At 39.8% G+C, this 16,049-nt stretch overlaps 2 protein-coding genes across 5 annotated transcripts in view; both read left to right on the top strand.

The window, feature by feature from the left end:
* The window catches only part of gmeb2 (glucocorticoid modulatory element binding protein 2), a 51,283-nt gene extending 44,967 nt beyond the window's left edge, over window positions 1–6,316 (top strand). For all 3 annotated transcript variants that reach the window (XM_020519009.2, XM_048608274.1, XM_048608275.1), the window contains 2 exons: window positions 2,420–2,542; window positions 3,272–6,316. In XM_020519009.2, coding sequence (XP_020374598.1) covers window positions 2,420–2,542; window positions 3,272–3,924 — 776 coding nt within the window. In that variant the 3' untranslated portion in view covers window positions 3,925–6,316. The remainder of the gene's footprint in view (window positions 1–2,419; window positions 2,543–3,271) is intronic.
* Window positions 6,317–15,463: 9,147 nt separating this feature from the next.
* helz2a (helicase with zinc finger 2a) overlaps window positions 15,464–16,049 on the top strand; it is a 102,518-nt gene continuing 101,932 nt past the window's right edge. For both annotated transcript variants that reach the window (XM_020534473.2, XM_048608226.1), the window contains exon 1: window positions 15,464–15,719. The gene's annotated coding sequence lies outside the window, so the exon portion shown is untranslated. The remainder of the gene's footprint in view (window positions 15,720–16,049) is intronic.

A 16,049-nucleotide genomic window follows, 5' to 3' on the forward strand; every position in this document is an offset into this window, starting at 1 on the left:
ATATCCCTTGATCCTTTTAGTCACAAGATCTTTACCTGCATCTGTCTTGAAAACACTATGTTTTGGCCTCAACCAGTTTCTGTGGTAGTGAATTTCACAAGCTCACCACTCTCTGGATGAAGAAATTTCACCTCACCGGTGTCCTAAAAGGTTTATTCGTTATCCTTAAACCATGACTGCTGGTTCTGTAATCGCCTGCCATCAGGAACATCCTACCTGCATCTAACCTGTCTAGTTCTGTTAGACTTTTATAGGTTTCTGTGAGATCCCCCTTCATTCTTTGTAACTCAATTGAATACAATACTAACTGACACAATCTCTCCTCATAAATCAGACCTGCCATCCCTCGCAGGAATCAGTTTAATAAACCTTTGCTGCACTACCTTTAAAGCTGGAACATCTTTCCTCAGATAAGGAGACCAGAGCTGTGCTCAAAATTCTAGGTGTGGCTGCACCAAGGCCCTGCAAAATTGCAGCAAGTCAACCTTGTTCCTATTCGTGCATCACCAGATTATTGAGAAAAAAATCTAGACACAGGAGTGGAAGAAGGATAAGATTTTATGCAGGGATTCCTGGGAGATTTAAGAAATTAATTCTGTAGGAGGTACTAAGTTGGCTAATAAGCCAGTCAGACTTTGAGGTAATATGTAAAGTTAGTGAGCAAAAAAAAGTTGGATTTCTATGAAGTGGTAAGTTGAGTTTGGAAAAGTGGGAACATTTATGAAAAGTGAATTCAGTCCGTCAGCAATAAATTGGAAATACGTAAGTAGCTTTGATTTGTTTAACCTAACACATGGCTGTTTTGTGACCCATAGCAACAGGGAAACCACAAGAAGTAATGTAAATCTTAATATGGTAATAGCATCTGACCATGAAAACATATAGAAAGTAGAAATCTTGGAACTCTTAGTTCAAAGTGACTGTAGAGTGATCCAAATTTGAAATGATTTGGAACTCCATTACTGAGAATTAGGGGGTTATTATGTAATTTTAGCAAGGTTAAGCTGAAACCAATCAGATAACTGCCTAAACAGATTAATTTAATGGCTTTGTTCTGCAGCAGTTCAGTAAAGGACAAATGGTGCATCTGCTGTGTTGCTAGTTCAGGAGACTAGCGCTTGTGTTGCGGTAGAAGCCAACAAAGTTGTTGTTCCGGAACCTGTTGTATGGTATTGTTGCAGTGGTAATGTCCACTACTTCCACAGTGGAAAGTAAGAGCTTCGTGTTCTATTTGAAGCCTTGTGGCATATAGAGCCTGTTTCTTCCATGCTACTAGCCAGAGACTGGAGCATATCTGGTCGGCACCGGTGTCTATCATTGCTAGCCTTTTAACATAAGCCCACTCCATTGAGATCCTCATCTGAGTTCCCTGAATCTGTGACCTTAAAGGGAGTTTGGACTTGTGCTGATGTGAAATTGCAGCATTTGCCAAACTTGCTGAATATTTCCCGTATTTTCCATAATCATTTTGCTTTCTATTATTTGACGATTATGATGTTAGGGATGAGTTCTGAGTATTAAGGTCTGCTGCTAGGTGAGTGACACTGTGGTGAGTGAGAGTTGTCATGCAGGTGCATTCACTCACCTTAACCATCCAGCTGAGGTAATTAAACATTTTTAGCTCTTCTGCCAGGTACTGGGAGCCACACTCCAGGCACTGACCACCCTTGCCATTTGCTCCCATTTCTATTGCACGCTCAGTCTTGAGGCCTTCCTGCTCCAACTGGAAATATGACCTCCTTTCTGACCTCCATATCTCTGCATTATGCACTTGGGATGGCATCACTATAGTGGGGATCCTACTCCTTATCTGGGTGTGCCGTCACCCTCCTCCAGCGGCAAAAAAGTTGAATCCAGCAGCCTGCAGTGCATTATTGCAATTTTGTTTTTAGAGGGACTGTGTCTGTAAAATGGAAAAATTTCCTGGAGCATGTGTTTCTTTTAGAATGCCAGTTGGTTGTCTGCAATGTGCACAGGACAATGTGGAATAGAGCCTGGGACTGAGCAGGACTGTTTGTAGTCATGTTACTATTAGAGAAATTAGGTAGGGGTATACAAATCTTATGTCTTAACCACCTCATTTCCAATGGGAACAAAAGAGGGTCAGCTGCAAAGTCTAAACCTGTGTCCAGAAATCAAGGTGAATGTTTTTCAAGTCCTGCAAGTTTGGATTATAAGAATAACTGAATTCTTCAAAAACCAAAGCAAAAATACGATCAGCTAACAAAATTTTCAACTAAATTTACTTTTGGAAATTATGTACTGTACTTATATTTTGAAAATTAAATACCAAACAATTACTTTTTAAAAAATGGTTCTGTTTATTTGCTGTTATCATTTTTCATTGTTTGCTAAGCAATTCTAAAACTTTGGGCTGAATGTAATCATTTACTAATTTTATATTGATTAATATTTTCAGATGCAGTCATTCTTAACAATATTGTACAAAGTTTTGGTCTTTTGGACCTTGTTAAAAAAGTTTTGACAAGTCATAAGAGCCAAATGGATCGTTCCCGAGAGCAGTACACACGAGATTTAGCAAGTAAGTATATGTACAGTTGAGTTCTGCTGCAGAAAGTTGACACAATTCTTATTTAACTATTACAAAAAACAGAAGATCTTCTTTTCTGTTAAACATTGCAATATTTTTGAAGTACCTTTACATATGGTCTCTTTTTAATGGTGAGAGATGGACAGTTTTTTTTGTGTGCTATCATCAAGTGTATTGTGTAACTGGCTTGTTGAAGGTACAACAAAGAACAGCTTGAGGTGACACCTGACACTGTGTATAGAAATTACTCTTCTCCCCTTAATGTCTTTCTCTGACAATGCAGTTGAGTGGGACAGACTGTAGATAGAATCCTCATCGCACTAACCTGACATGCAAAGTCTTTGTACTTCAACTTGTTGCATTCTCTAAATGGTTGTTTTGATGAAATCTTTGTCAATCTCATTTTACTGTGCCATGCTCTGAGAATAACTGTCTGTAGACATCCTCAGTTGGTGTGTCATAGTGTGAGAGATGGTTATGTTGATAGAGGGAAATAGGTCAGGAGAAATCTCATTTGGAGCATAAAGAACAAAATGAACCCCTTGAATTGAATGACCTGTGTTGAGCTTTACATTTTACGTCATTTTATATGGAGGACTATAGTGCGAGGCAGATTACGTTCTTGTTACAAAGTTGAGATTTAAAAAGTTAACATAAGTATCTTTGTATTGTATTGAAAAGTTGCAAATACTCCTCTAGATGTGTTTTGTTTTGTTTTAGCTCTGGAACAACAATGTGATGAGCATCGTAAACGAGCCAAAGAATTAAAGAACAAATCCCAGCACCTAAACAATGTTCTCATGACCTTGACTCCAATTGCAGCAGCACCGCCTTCCAAAAGGCCTCGCCTTACTAGAGCAACATCAGGACCAGCAACAGTGGCAGCTCATATGGTCACAACATCACAGTCAGGCCAGCTTACATTGGCTTCTGGAGTGCCTCTGTCTCAACTGACAAATGTAGGAAAAATGGCAACATTATCCACTGTTCCAGTCACTGCAGTTGGCAAGATTTCACCGCATACAGCAACGTTTACTGCGACAGCTTCACCACTAATTGGAGGGTACAATGTTCTGGCATCTTCAGGCTCTGGGATACCCAACACTGTTGAGATTCACCCAGAGACGTCGAATCTAGCAGTCCTGAGCACAGCTGCCATCCAAGATGGTAACACCGTGTTGAAATTAGTAAGCCCAATCCAGCTATTCACTACAGTCCCTGGCCTTAATGCTGCGCTCCATAACAATACCCAGATGGCATCCGTTGGAAGCACACTTATGGCTGTGCCATCTGCTGAAACCACCACATCAGGAGAGGGACATGCCACTATACAGGGAACATCAATAAGTGAAGAACATGAACAGAAACCATAGCCTTGGAATAATGGTTCACATTATTAGAATGTTTTGTTTCAAAGCCCTGTTGCTACTGAATGTAACTTTTGAAAACAGTACCAGGATGGTTTCTGTTATGCTATGGTTACACCTACACAGTGCCACCAAGTGGTAATAATACATTAGAGTGGAAGCAGCAAAATGATGGAGCAGGAGCAAATGTCTCAACTCTCTTTCAGACTTTGGCTTAAGCACAGAAGTGCAGACATTTATCAGATATGCTTGATAGAGTTGTTTATAATGTATTTTACAGAGCTTTTCTGCACTGTATTTTGTGTGCTTTATACCTAATTACACTCAAAATGTTGTCTTGTGGTTGCTTTACAAAATCCATAATCGAGTTAATGGCAGTTTTACTTTACAATCGGTGCTCTCATTGTTTTCTAATAATTGTTTTATTGTGTTGCGCTGTTTGGATAATCACATGATTAATATGGATAATTTGTAAATATTCGGCCGATGTAAGTTACAATCTGATCTTGTACAATTGGCATTGTATTTAGAATAAGGCTGGTACATGATTTAGGATTTTTGTCATATGAAAAGCTAACCAGGCAAATACAAACAAATGGCTATGCTATAAGTAAGCTGAGTTTTTAAAAATGGATTTAAATAGTATCTGTAAAAGAATTATTGCATTTGCGCTTTAGTGGCGGCCACAATATAAGGTACCATTTTATTCATGGTGAAAATGTGGTTATTTGAATGTATGAACGATACAAAAGTGATTTAGTGTTTCTATAGCAAGTTACGCTTTACACATCATAAACTTTTTTATACTGCTGTATGTTTATAAAAATGATCAGATCAATACTTATAAGCTAAACTGATGAAAAGAAATGGAACATAAATAGTTTAAAGTCTCTATTTTCTCCCTCTCCACATTAAACTGAAACCATGTATTTATAATCAATATATTTGAACTTCTTAGTTTTTCAAGAAATTGTTCCCTTTGTTACACGTGTGATTTTATTATAAACTATAGGTTCCACAACTTAGGCAGATATGAACAATATCTGAATAGTTTAGTTTCGTCATATTCTCCTTCATGCCAAAATTCAAACTTCTTTTTCCGATTTTCCATACATAGATGTCCACAGATACATGAGATTACTGAGAGTTTATGATTGGATAACCAAGTGTTGAATCAAATCCTTTGGCTGCAGATAGATTGTCTGTACTCTTTTGTAGAATATTGAGTGAAAGCTTCTTCTGAGACATTTTTCACAAGTGTTCCCTGGCAGCATTTTGAAGTCCTCCTGATTCATTGACTTATTGAAGTTAAAATAGTGGGTGACTGATCAGTTCCTGATCAGGCTCTTGAACTGCCTGTTTTGAGATATCTGAGACCAGCCGCATTAATAAATTGCCCTCAGAATGATTTGTTTTTTGCCCCTTTTTGGGGAAGAGATTGACCTGTACACATCACCTCTTCATAGTTACAGAGGCTGAGAATAGTAGCACACAGCAGGGAAGATTTGCAGGCATAAACCCATATTTTGCCACAATGCATCGAATAATAGATAAACTGGGAATGAGTGATAAGATGATCTGGGTTTCTATTTTATATCACATAAATGGTGATGACATGCCAGTCAATAAGTAATTTTCTGCTCTCTTTTGTTTTATATATACTGTCTGTATATGAAGTTTCCAGGTAATAAGTGTGACAGTTTTGTGAGGTTTTTAATTGGGGTTTGGTTGCAACTTTTTGTGAAGAGTACCAATGCTTCTGGCTGTTTTTCAGGAGTGTTCCATGTTCTTGCAATGTCAAGTGAATTTTCAAAAAAGGATATTTAATTCCTTCATGAAAATTATTTGTAATAAATGACAGAGAAATTCTGTGTTATCTATCAATATTTATCTGTTTCTCTGTTAGGATTTTTTTTCCTTTTTTAAAACAAGCTGAACACTTTTAGTGAAGAGTGAATCTGGTTAGCTTGGCTGCTGCAATTTGAATAAAGCTTTCATTTCTTACGGATTTAAAAATACATTTTAGAACACAAAAAAAGGGATCTTGAGTTGCATTTATGTAGCGCCTTATCATGTTGAACTATCTCAGAGCATAATCTAGTTGGTGTATTCAGTTGGAGAGAGTGGCTCGTAAATCAGGGGCTTCCCCCTTGAGAATTCTTTTTCCTGATAAAATATGAAAGGAAATTTTGTTGCTAAATATGACTGACTGACTGAAGATGTTGGAAAATGAGAGACTGATGGTAAAGAAGATGGCAGTCAATTATTATTGATTGTGATGTAATTGTACAAAACGTGAATGCTTTAGAATAACTGCATTTGAAATCAGAATGTGATCAAAACTTACTGGGGAGAATCCTCTAAAATTTTGTAAATAAAATAAAGATTGTGTAACATAGAGATGTTTTGCAAAATATCCACTGCATCTGTATTCTTATTCCATATTTGTCCCTGTTGGTTGACTTCCATGCTGTTACTGTATTGTACTATTTTGTCTGTGGCAAAAAAGGCCATTTTCCATTTTGTACAAACTTTTATTGGCATAAATTGGGTATCTCAAAGTGTTAAAATATTAAAAAAAATCTGTTTTGGTTTGAAAGTAATGCAGACTTTTTGGGGGCATGACTAGGTGAATATTAGCATATGTATGGTATTGTCCATTAAAAAAAAAGAAAGAATAATGTTTATTTTTTTAATTTTTGTGCCGTTTGACACATATATTTGGACTAGTGACTTTCTATAACTGAACAACAAATTCAGTTTTATTATAAGATTTACTTGTGCCTTGGAAATTTACTTTTGATACTGTCCACTCTTCAATGAAAATAGTAAATGAGTGACTGTTACTTATATCCATGCCTTTATTTCTTTTCATATTATTTAATTAATTATTATGCTTTATGTTTTTTTAAAATGAGGATATGAGTTCAGATAGATGTAAAACATATCAGTTGGAGGAAGGTACCCACACTCCAGTTGTGTTGCACCACCTTCCACATCAATGGAAAATAAATTATGTACGGTGATGGTCCGTACACATTTGCATGCAGTTTTGAGTAATGATTAAAATAAACAGGACCAACCTGCCAGGATGCAAGAAAATTAAGTAAAGCATTTATAAAGTCAGCTCGATCACAAAATTGTACCAATAGGCTGGGCGCTGCAGATACGTAAGAAGCAGTACTTGTTCACTGACGTGACTGCATGTCTCATTTTTTTTGCTACTTCTCAAGAATGCCTAGCACAGGTGCAATTGGTAGAGGGCACCCACTAAAGGCCCCATTGAACAGAAGCATCAAAGATGCCAGATTTTCCCTGGACTGACATATAAAACTTGCATGAAACATCGGAAAGAAAATAAAGTCTGCTAGGCATCTAGCAGGCAAAAATATAAATTTTGGGATGTGGTGGGAAGTAGTACAGTTACTAAACACTGATTCTTTTAACCTCAGGACTATGACCAGTACAGCAAAAGATTCACTGATCTGCCCAGGGCAGACAAGGCAACACTTCAAATAAGGTAGGAGCAAATTACTGCAGATGCTGGAATCTGAACTGAAAACAAAAAATGCTGGAGATCACAAAGGGTCAGGCAGTATCCATGGAGAGAAAGCAAGCAAACGGAAGAGTCATCTAGATTCAAAACATTAGCTTGCTTTCTGTCCGTGAATGCTTCCTGACCTTATGTAAAGGGCCTTTAACTATTGATTACCAATCCAATTTCAAACTCCAAAAGTAATAGTTGTGCAAATAACCCTTCACAATGGAACATGGTTAACACTAACACAAGATCTCAATGTATAGTCACCTCTGTGCCCTCACAACATTTACATGCATGCACAACCTTAAAGCCATTTACCTTAACAGATAATGTCATCACATAATTTCATTGCAACCATGCCACTGATCCACACTCAATTGTTATCCTTCACCTAATTGCTTAATCTTTTATTAGGCGCAAATGCTGTACAATGCCCAAAAGGGTTCGTCTGAAACACCTCATGGTTAACAAGAGTTTATCCATTGAGCTCATGGGAAGATCCCCTTCCATTGTGAGAGATGGTAGGGCTAGCAGTATGGTGCCTGCATCAGGTAAATATTTTGTGTTTAATTTGTGGAAAATCGGTACATGTTCTGCTTTTTCAACAAATAAATATCACATGCATAAATAAACACAATGGGTCTAATTTTAAGTTACACATTTTGGTGGGGGTTAAAATCCGGTCCATGATTGCTTCAATAAAATATGTTTTTAATTTAAATCAGGCATCAGTCAGATGTTTTTGCATTAATGAAGTAAGTTGAGTAATATAGTGAACAATTTTTGTGAATGGCCACTCTCGCTGTCAATCAAATATTTCCGGCTATTGCATCAGAAAGCATTATTTAGCTTGGGGTAAGAGCGCTTTTAGATTTGAAAAAATACTGTTGGCTACAGATGCTAACTTTTGTTAGCCACAGTCATGGAGTGAAAAACCAAGTTAACATTTCAGATTAATGATCTTTCTTCAGAACATGTCAAACATTGGCCTGTATTTTGCAGTCAGGTCAGTTGCAAAGCTGCTGATTGTAAAGGAGGTGGTTTGGAAAAATCTAGTGATCTTTGGCAAGAATTTTTCATTTCCTGACAACAACTTAATTCCAATGCCAAGGCAAGAGGATTCCATGGTGTTCCATTGCAGTGATGTTAGCAGACAGGCTACTAATTGAGCAATCAAACCAGGATTCCACACAACAAACCATGACATTAAAAGGACTTGAAATCCTGCACTTTGAATTTAAAGTTTCAGATAACAAGTTAGATGTACAGCTATATTAAAATAGAAGCTGAAATTAAGATAAATAGATTCTAGAAAAAGTAATCAAATCTGAGTTTCAAAATATATGGAATTTTAAACAATTGTGGCATAATTGCCATTCCACAAATATAAAATTAGTTTTTTGAATTTGCAGGAGTGTTTAGTTATGTGTAGAATTTTGTGCTCATCTGTCCTTTTACATGGAAAGCTTGGAGCTCAGAGGACTGGTGAATGGGTTGGGAGCCCAGCAAGTTAACACCCCGATTAAGTCTGGCCAGAAAGCTCATGGACAGCCTTCTTCCACTGTCACGAATTTATGCACTTCAGTGGTAAATTAAGAGCATTTCTGTTATGACTCTAACTGGAGTCTTGCCCTATGTGACCAGAAAGTTGTATTTTGTAACCTTAACAATATGTTGCAGTATCAAGGAACTTTTTTTATATATGACAGCCCATGAACAGGAGCAATATCCAATAACATTTAGCAATATCTGTTTCTAGTACTGCTGTCCACATTTTTTTTCTCTATTCATTTGTGGGAGGTGGGCGTCGCTGTCTGGCCAGCAGTTCTTGCCCATCCCTAGTTGCCCTTGAGAAGGTGGTGGTGAGTTGCCTTCTAGAACTGCTGCAGTCCTCCTGCTGTGGGTTGACCCACAATGCTATTAGGGAGGGAATTCCAGGATTTTGACCCAGTGACAGTGAAGGAACGGCAATATATTTCCAAGTCAGGATGGTGCGTGGTTTGGAGGGGAACTTGAAGGTGATGGTGTTCCCATCTATTTACTGCTCTTGTCCTTCTAGATGGATGGGTTCATAGGTTTGGAACATGCTGTCTGAATCTTTGGTGAATTTCTGCAATGCATCTTGTAGCTATTACACACTACTGCAACTGAGCGTTGGTAATGGATGCTTATGGATGTAGTGCCAATTAAGCAGGCTGCTTTGTTCTGGATGGTGTCAAGCTTCTTGAGTGTTGTTGGGGCTGCACTCATTCAGGCGAGTGGGGAGTATTCCATCACACACCTGACTTCTGCCTTGTAGATGGTGGACAGGCTTGGAGGAGTCGAGGTGAATTGCTGGCTGCAGTATTTCGAGGTTCTGGCCTACTCCGGTAGCCACTGCATTTATGTGGGGAGTCCAGTTGAATTTCTGGTCAATGATAACACCCAGGATGTTGATAGTGTGGGATTCAGTGATGGCAACACCATTTAATGTCGAGGGACGGTGGTTAGATTGTCTGTCATTGGTGAGGGTCATAGCCTAGCATTTGTGTGGCGCGAATGTCACTTGCCACTTGTCAGCCCAAGCCTGAATATTGTCCAGATCTTGTTGCATTTGAATACGGACTGTTTCAGTATCCGAGGAGTCACGAATGGTGCTGAACATTGTGCAATCATTGGCGAACATCCCCACTTTTGACCTTATAATGGAGGGAAGGTCATTGATGAAGCAGCTGAAGATGGTCTGGGACACTACCCTGAGGAACCCCTGCAGAGATGGCCTAGAGCTGAGATGATTGCCAACAACCATGACAATCTTCCTATATGTCAGGTATGACTCCAACACCGGAGAGTTTGCTGCCAGATACCCATTGATTCCAGTTTTGCTAGGACGCCTTGATGTCAAGGGCTGTCACTCTCACCTCACCTCTGGAATTCAGCTCTCTTGTCCATATTTGAACCAAGGTTGTAATGAGGTCAGGAGCTGAGTGGCCCTGGCAGAACCCGAACTGGGTGTTTATGAGCAGGTGCTTCTTGATAGCACTGTTGATGACACCTGCCATCACTACTGATGATTAGGAGTAGACTGATAGGGCGGCAGTTGGCCGGTTTGGCTTTTGTGTACAGGACATTCTCGGGCAATTTTCCACATTGTCAGTCAGATACCAGTGTTGTAACTGTGCTGGAACAGCTTGGCTAAGGGACCGGCAAGTTCTGGAGCACAAGTCATTAGTACTATTGCCGGAATGTTTTCAGGGCCTGTAGCCTTTTCAGTATTCAGTGTCTCCAACTGTTTCTTGATATCACGTGGAGTGAATCAAATTCACATGTCATTTTGGTTTTCAGATAGTGCAATGAAAATCTTATTGCAGTTTATGACCAGAGAAGAGAGATCATTTAGGAAGTATAGATGGTGAATTTCCAGATAAATTGGTAAAAGTACATAGAAGAAGTTGTCATTATAGAAACTCAGTTCAATTCAGTCACTGTGGCTGGAATACCAAATTAATAACTTCACCAGATCGTAGAAGCTAATATATGTTTGTGGGGGCATAGTGGTCAGCATTGTAATGCAGTGAATTATGGTAGTCAACTTTGGTGGAGTTAGATCCTGAATACAACTACGTGATAATTGACCAGATAATCTCTTTCAGTTATGATGCCTGATGGGTGATAATTGTTTGTGACAATGAATTCTAACTTTGAAATGTTATTTATATTAATAACACCCATTGTTATTATTGTTTTCCAGAAGTAGAAGGTGTTTCTGTTAATTAATGACAGCATTAACAAGTTCAGGAAACCACGATGTGAAAGCATTTTTTTTCTCTTTATTCATTCACAAGATGTGGGCATCACTGGCTAGGCCAGCATTTATTGCCCATATGATCACTGTTTCAAAATAAAAGATTGTTGACTTAAGACAGACTAGAATTTGTTTTTCCACATACAGGGTTATGAGTTAGTTCTGAAGACTTTGAATGTTTTATGGCAGTGATAGATGCTTGAAAATTTATGGAGGTAGGTGAGAACGTAGAGGACTCGATCAGACATGATCTTATTGAATAGTGGAGCAAGCACAAAGGGCTGAGTGGCCTACTCCTTTTTCTATTTCATACTTAATTAATCCATCATCTAATAAATTACAGAAAATTCTGAGTGGGTTAATACTCAACCCAGCATTATGAGCCTCAGCATCATTCTGGATTTTACCTGCCAACATTATTCTTTATAATAGTTGTACAATTGTAATATTTTATTATCTCTCAGTCACCATTACTCTTCCAGTTTTAGAGTCATGCAGCATGGAAACAGAACCTTCTGTCCAACCAGTCTATGCTAACCATAATCCCAAACTAAACTAATCCTACCTGCCTGTGCTTAGCCCATATCTCTCCAAACATTTTTTATTCATGTATATTTATCTAAATGTCTTTTAAACGTTGTAACTGTACCCACATCCACCACTTTCTCTGGAAGTTCATTCCACACCTGAACCACTCTCTTCGCAAAATAATTGCCCTCATGTCTTTTCTAAATCTTTCTCATGTCATGTTAAAAAATATGCCCCTACTCTTGAAATCCCTCACCCTAGGGAAAAGACACCTGTCGTTCACCTTATCTATACCCCTCATTATTTTATGAATCTCTATAAGGTCACCTCTCAACCTCCTACGCTCCAATGAAAAGAGTCCCAGCCTTTAAAGTTTCTGAGAAGATTTGTAGCTCAAGTTGTGGATGAGGTTGTAGAGCTGATGTGTTTGATTGCAGACATTTCGTCACCCTGCTAGGTAACATTGTCAGTGCACCTCCAGTGAAGCATTGGTGTTCTGGGAAATTATAGACTCTTGGTTTTAGTTAATGCAGAATTTACTCCAGGTGCATCTGTGGCTATCATATTCCAATGGATTAACAAGGTTTGTTAGATTGTAACTTTTTTTTTTAGTATTTTTGATTGTAGACTGCAATGAGAAAAGAACTGTTTTAAAAGCCAATGATGGTTATAGGACTACTTAACTGTTTTATGTAAGGAAGTTACTTGTCAGTCAATGTAAGTGTTTACACAGCTGTTGGCTCAAGCCGTGGAGGAAGCTGTTACAGATGAGCTGGAGCTAGGGTGCTGATACGAATGGAGATTTGCTTACCAATAAGTAACTAATTGATTTGTGAAATGGTGACCAGGACTACTTGATACCAACAGCATAGTGGGTTTAACGAGTAGACAAAAAGAATGGTTTGGGAGATTGTACCTGAAAATTTATCTGTTTGGCTAGAGTAAAGTTGTGTCCAAGCTCCTATACAATCATATTATTCATAAGAGATAGTAGGAACTGCAGATGCTGGAGAATCTGAGATAACAAGGTGTAGAGCTGACTGAACAGAGCAGGCCAAGCAGCATCAGAGGAGCAGGAAGGCTGACGTTTCGGGCCTAGACCCTTCTTCTTCAGAAGATTTTCTGAATCAGTACCATCAACTAGCATCATTGACATGTGCTTGGTACAAAATCTCAAGGTATTCAGGTTGGGTAATGTAAAGGTATGTGGAAATAATTATTCCTCTGAGGCTGGAAACTACATGATAAATAGCATTTATTTCCTTGTCATAGTAATGTGAACGTGATTTATGTAGTGTAATTAATTTTCCTGAATTCCTTACTGCTTTATTAGTGACTCCAACCAGTTGACAGTCTTAATAGGTGTGCAAATCAGGAGGCAGCCCCACAACAAAATAATTTTCCTCAAAAAACCAACTGGTAATTCTACATCCTTGTAAATTACCACCACATCGCCACTTGCTCTTTTCTCTTAAAGTCCTCAAACTGTTGTATATTTCCTGATTGGTACCCATTTTCTTAAACAATCTGTCTTATATCTGGCCCTGAATGAGCTGCCAAGTACATATTTTTTCCCTTCACAAAGACTTGATTTCCAACTTCGTATCGTCTTATGAGTATGTCCTTTCTCAGTTCATCAGTTTCTGAAACTCACCTTCATGTCTTTGTTACTCTAGCTTTGACTACTCAAATGCAATCACAGCAAGGTGTCTCACATTACACCCTTTGTAAACTTGTGGTCTTTAACTCTGCTACCTGTGTTAAGCAGGTCTTGATTTAAAGTTCTCTGATTTTCAAATCCTTCCATGGTCTCATCCATCCCTATTTCCATAATATCCTCCAACTCCACAACCTTCGATAATGATTCCACTGTGTTGAGTGGTCTTCACTTTCAGGAAACTAGAGATCTGGAATACCCTGAGATAACCAGGTGTAGAGCTGGATGAACACAGCAGGCCAAGCAGCATCAGAGGAGCAGGAAGGCTGATGTTTTGGGCCTAGACCCTTCTTCAGAAATGGGGGAGGGGAAGGGGGTTCTGAAATAAATAGGGAGAGAGGGGGAGGCGGACAGAAGAGAAGATAGGTGGAGGAGACAGACAGGTCAAATAGGCGGGGATGGAGCCAGTAAAGGTGAGTGTAGGTGGGGAGTTAGGAAGGAGATAGGCCAGTCCAGGGAGGACGGACAGGTCAAGGGTGTGGGATGAGGCTAGTAGGTAGGAGATGGGAGTGGGGCTTGAGGTGGGAGGAGGGGATAGGTGGGAGGAAGGACGGGTTAGGGAGGCGGGGACAAGCTGGGCTGGTTTTGGGATGCGGTAGGGGGAGGGAAGTCCACATTGATACCATTGGGCTGCAGGGTTCTCAAGCGGAATATGAGGTGCTGTTCCTGCAACCTTCAGGTGGCATTGTTATGGCACTGCAGGAGGCCCAGGATGGCCATGTCGTCTGAGGAATGGGAGGGGGAGTTGAAATGGTTTGCGACTGGGAGGTGCAGTTGTTTAGTGTGAACCGAGCGTAGGTGTTCTGCAAAGCAGTCCCCAAGCCTCTGCTTGGTTTCCCCGATGTAGAGGAGGCCACAACGGGAACAGCGGATACAGTATACCACATTAGTAGATGTGCAGGTGAACATCTGCTTGATGTGGAAAGTCTTCTTGGGGCCTGGGTTGGGGGTGAGGGGGGAGGTGTAGGGGCAGGTGTAGCACTTCCTGCGGTTGTGGGGTGGGGGGGGGCTGGAGGGGAGTGTGGAGCGGACAAGGGAGTCCAGGAGAGAGTGGTCCCTCCAGAAAGCAGATAAGGGTGGGGAGGGAAAAATGCCTTTGGTGGTGGGGGTCGGATTCCAGATGGCAGAAGTGTCGGAGGATGATGCGTTGGATCCGGAGGTTGGTGGGGTGGTACGTGAGGACGAGGAGGATTCTGTTTTGGTTGTTATTGCGGGGAGGGGGTGTGAGGGATGAGTTGTGGGAAATGCAGGAGACGCGGTCGAGGGCGTTTTTGACCACTGAGGGGGGAAGTTGCGGTCCTTGAAAAATGAGGACATCTGAGATGTACGGGAGTGGAATGCCTCAGCCTGGGAGCAGATGCGACGGAGGCGAAGGAATTGGGAATAGGAGATGGCATTTTTGCAGGAAGGTGGGTGGGAGGAGGTGTATTCTAGGTAATACCCTCTTGTATTTCTCCTACACCTGTACGCCCAATTACTTTTCTATGCTTCTTAAAAGCCATCTCTTTGGTCAAGATTTTGTCATCTCATCTACTATCTGTGGCTGGTTGTTAAATGTCATTTCTGGCGTTCCTGTGAAACATCTTAGAGCATTTTAATACACGAAAGGCACGCTACCTAAGGTTATTTGCCTAGAAAAGGGGATCTGCGTGCCTATCCCTGAAAATTGCATTTCTAGAAACTGTCCCCTGTGAAGAAAGAATAATACATGCGTTTGGATCCAATTTTGTGTCCTTCCTTGTTTCTATAGGGCAATGTCATTATTTCATTGACATAGAAGCCAAATGTTAAGCATTGCCCCACATAAAGATGGCGCCATTCATTACCGGGCTCGATGATGAAATATTTAATATTGCAGCTTTATTAATTATTATCCCTTTACTGCTTTTTATTCCGGCCAAGCCCAAATCAAAACACAATCGCACTCTAAATGTAAGCACGCACAGCATGAATCATGACATGAGGATCAGTTTAGGATTACGCCTGGCTCTTGTTTTCCTCTTGTTATTTACGTGAAACAGTGAGGTAACTTCCGAGCATGATAGCAAGAGTCAGGAATCGAAACTTGTAAACCCGGTTCCTGGGTGTTCGCCTTTCAATGCAACCGAAACTATCGCCGAAGGAGTCAACTAATTCACACTGCAGATCCATCTGTAGAAAATGTATTGTTTTGTCTTTAAAGAGATTGGTTCAACCTCCGGTTGCTCATGAAGTTTCAGGAATCGACCGCGGTAGGTGACAACGCTGCCGCTTGTGTCTGACCAAGCCTTTCCTTATGATGAGAATAACAGGAAGTTTACAGAGTTATTGTGCTTTATCCATCAGATTAAGATTAGCTTTATGACTTTGAGTTTAAGTTATTCTTGTGCATTTAAACCTTAAATTTAAACACCTAAAACGTAAATGATTGTGATTGACGTTGTGCCATAGATGATGGATGATGAATGTTGTGTACTGTTAGAAAGGTGTTGATTGACACGTCTGTGTATTGAAAGGTTTGAAAAATCACGTGAAATCTAGTTGTCTTTTTGTTGTGCAACCTACATTGAAAGAAACTTGAT

The sequence above is a fragment of the Rhincodon typus genome, chromosome 19 (genome assembly GCF_021869965.1).
Source record: "Rhincodon typus isolate 14 chromosome 19, sRhiTyp1.1, whole genome shotgun sequence".
NCBI classification, from domain to species: Eukaryota; Metazoa; Chordata; class Chondrichthyes; order Orectolobiformes; family Rhincodontidae; genus Rhincodon; species Rhincodon typus.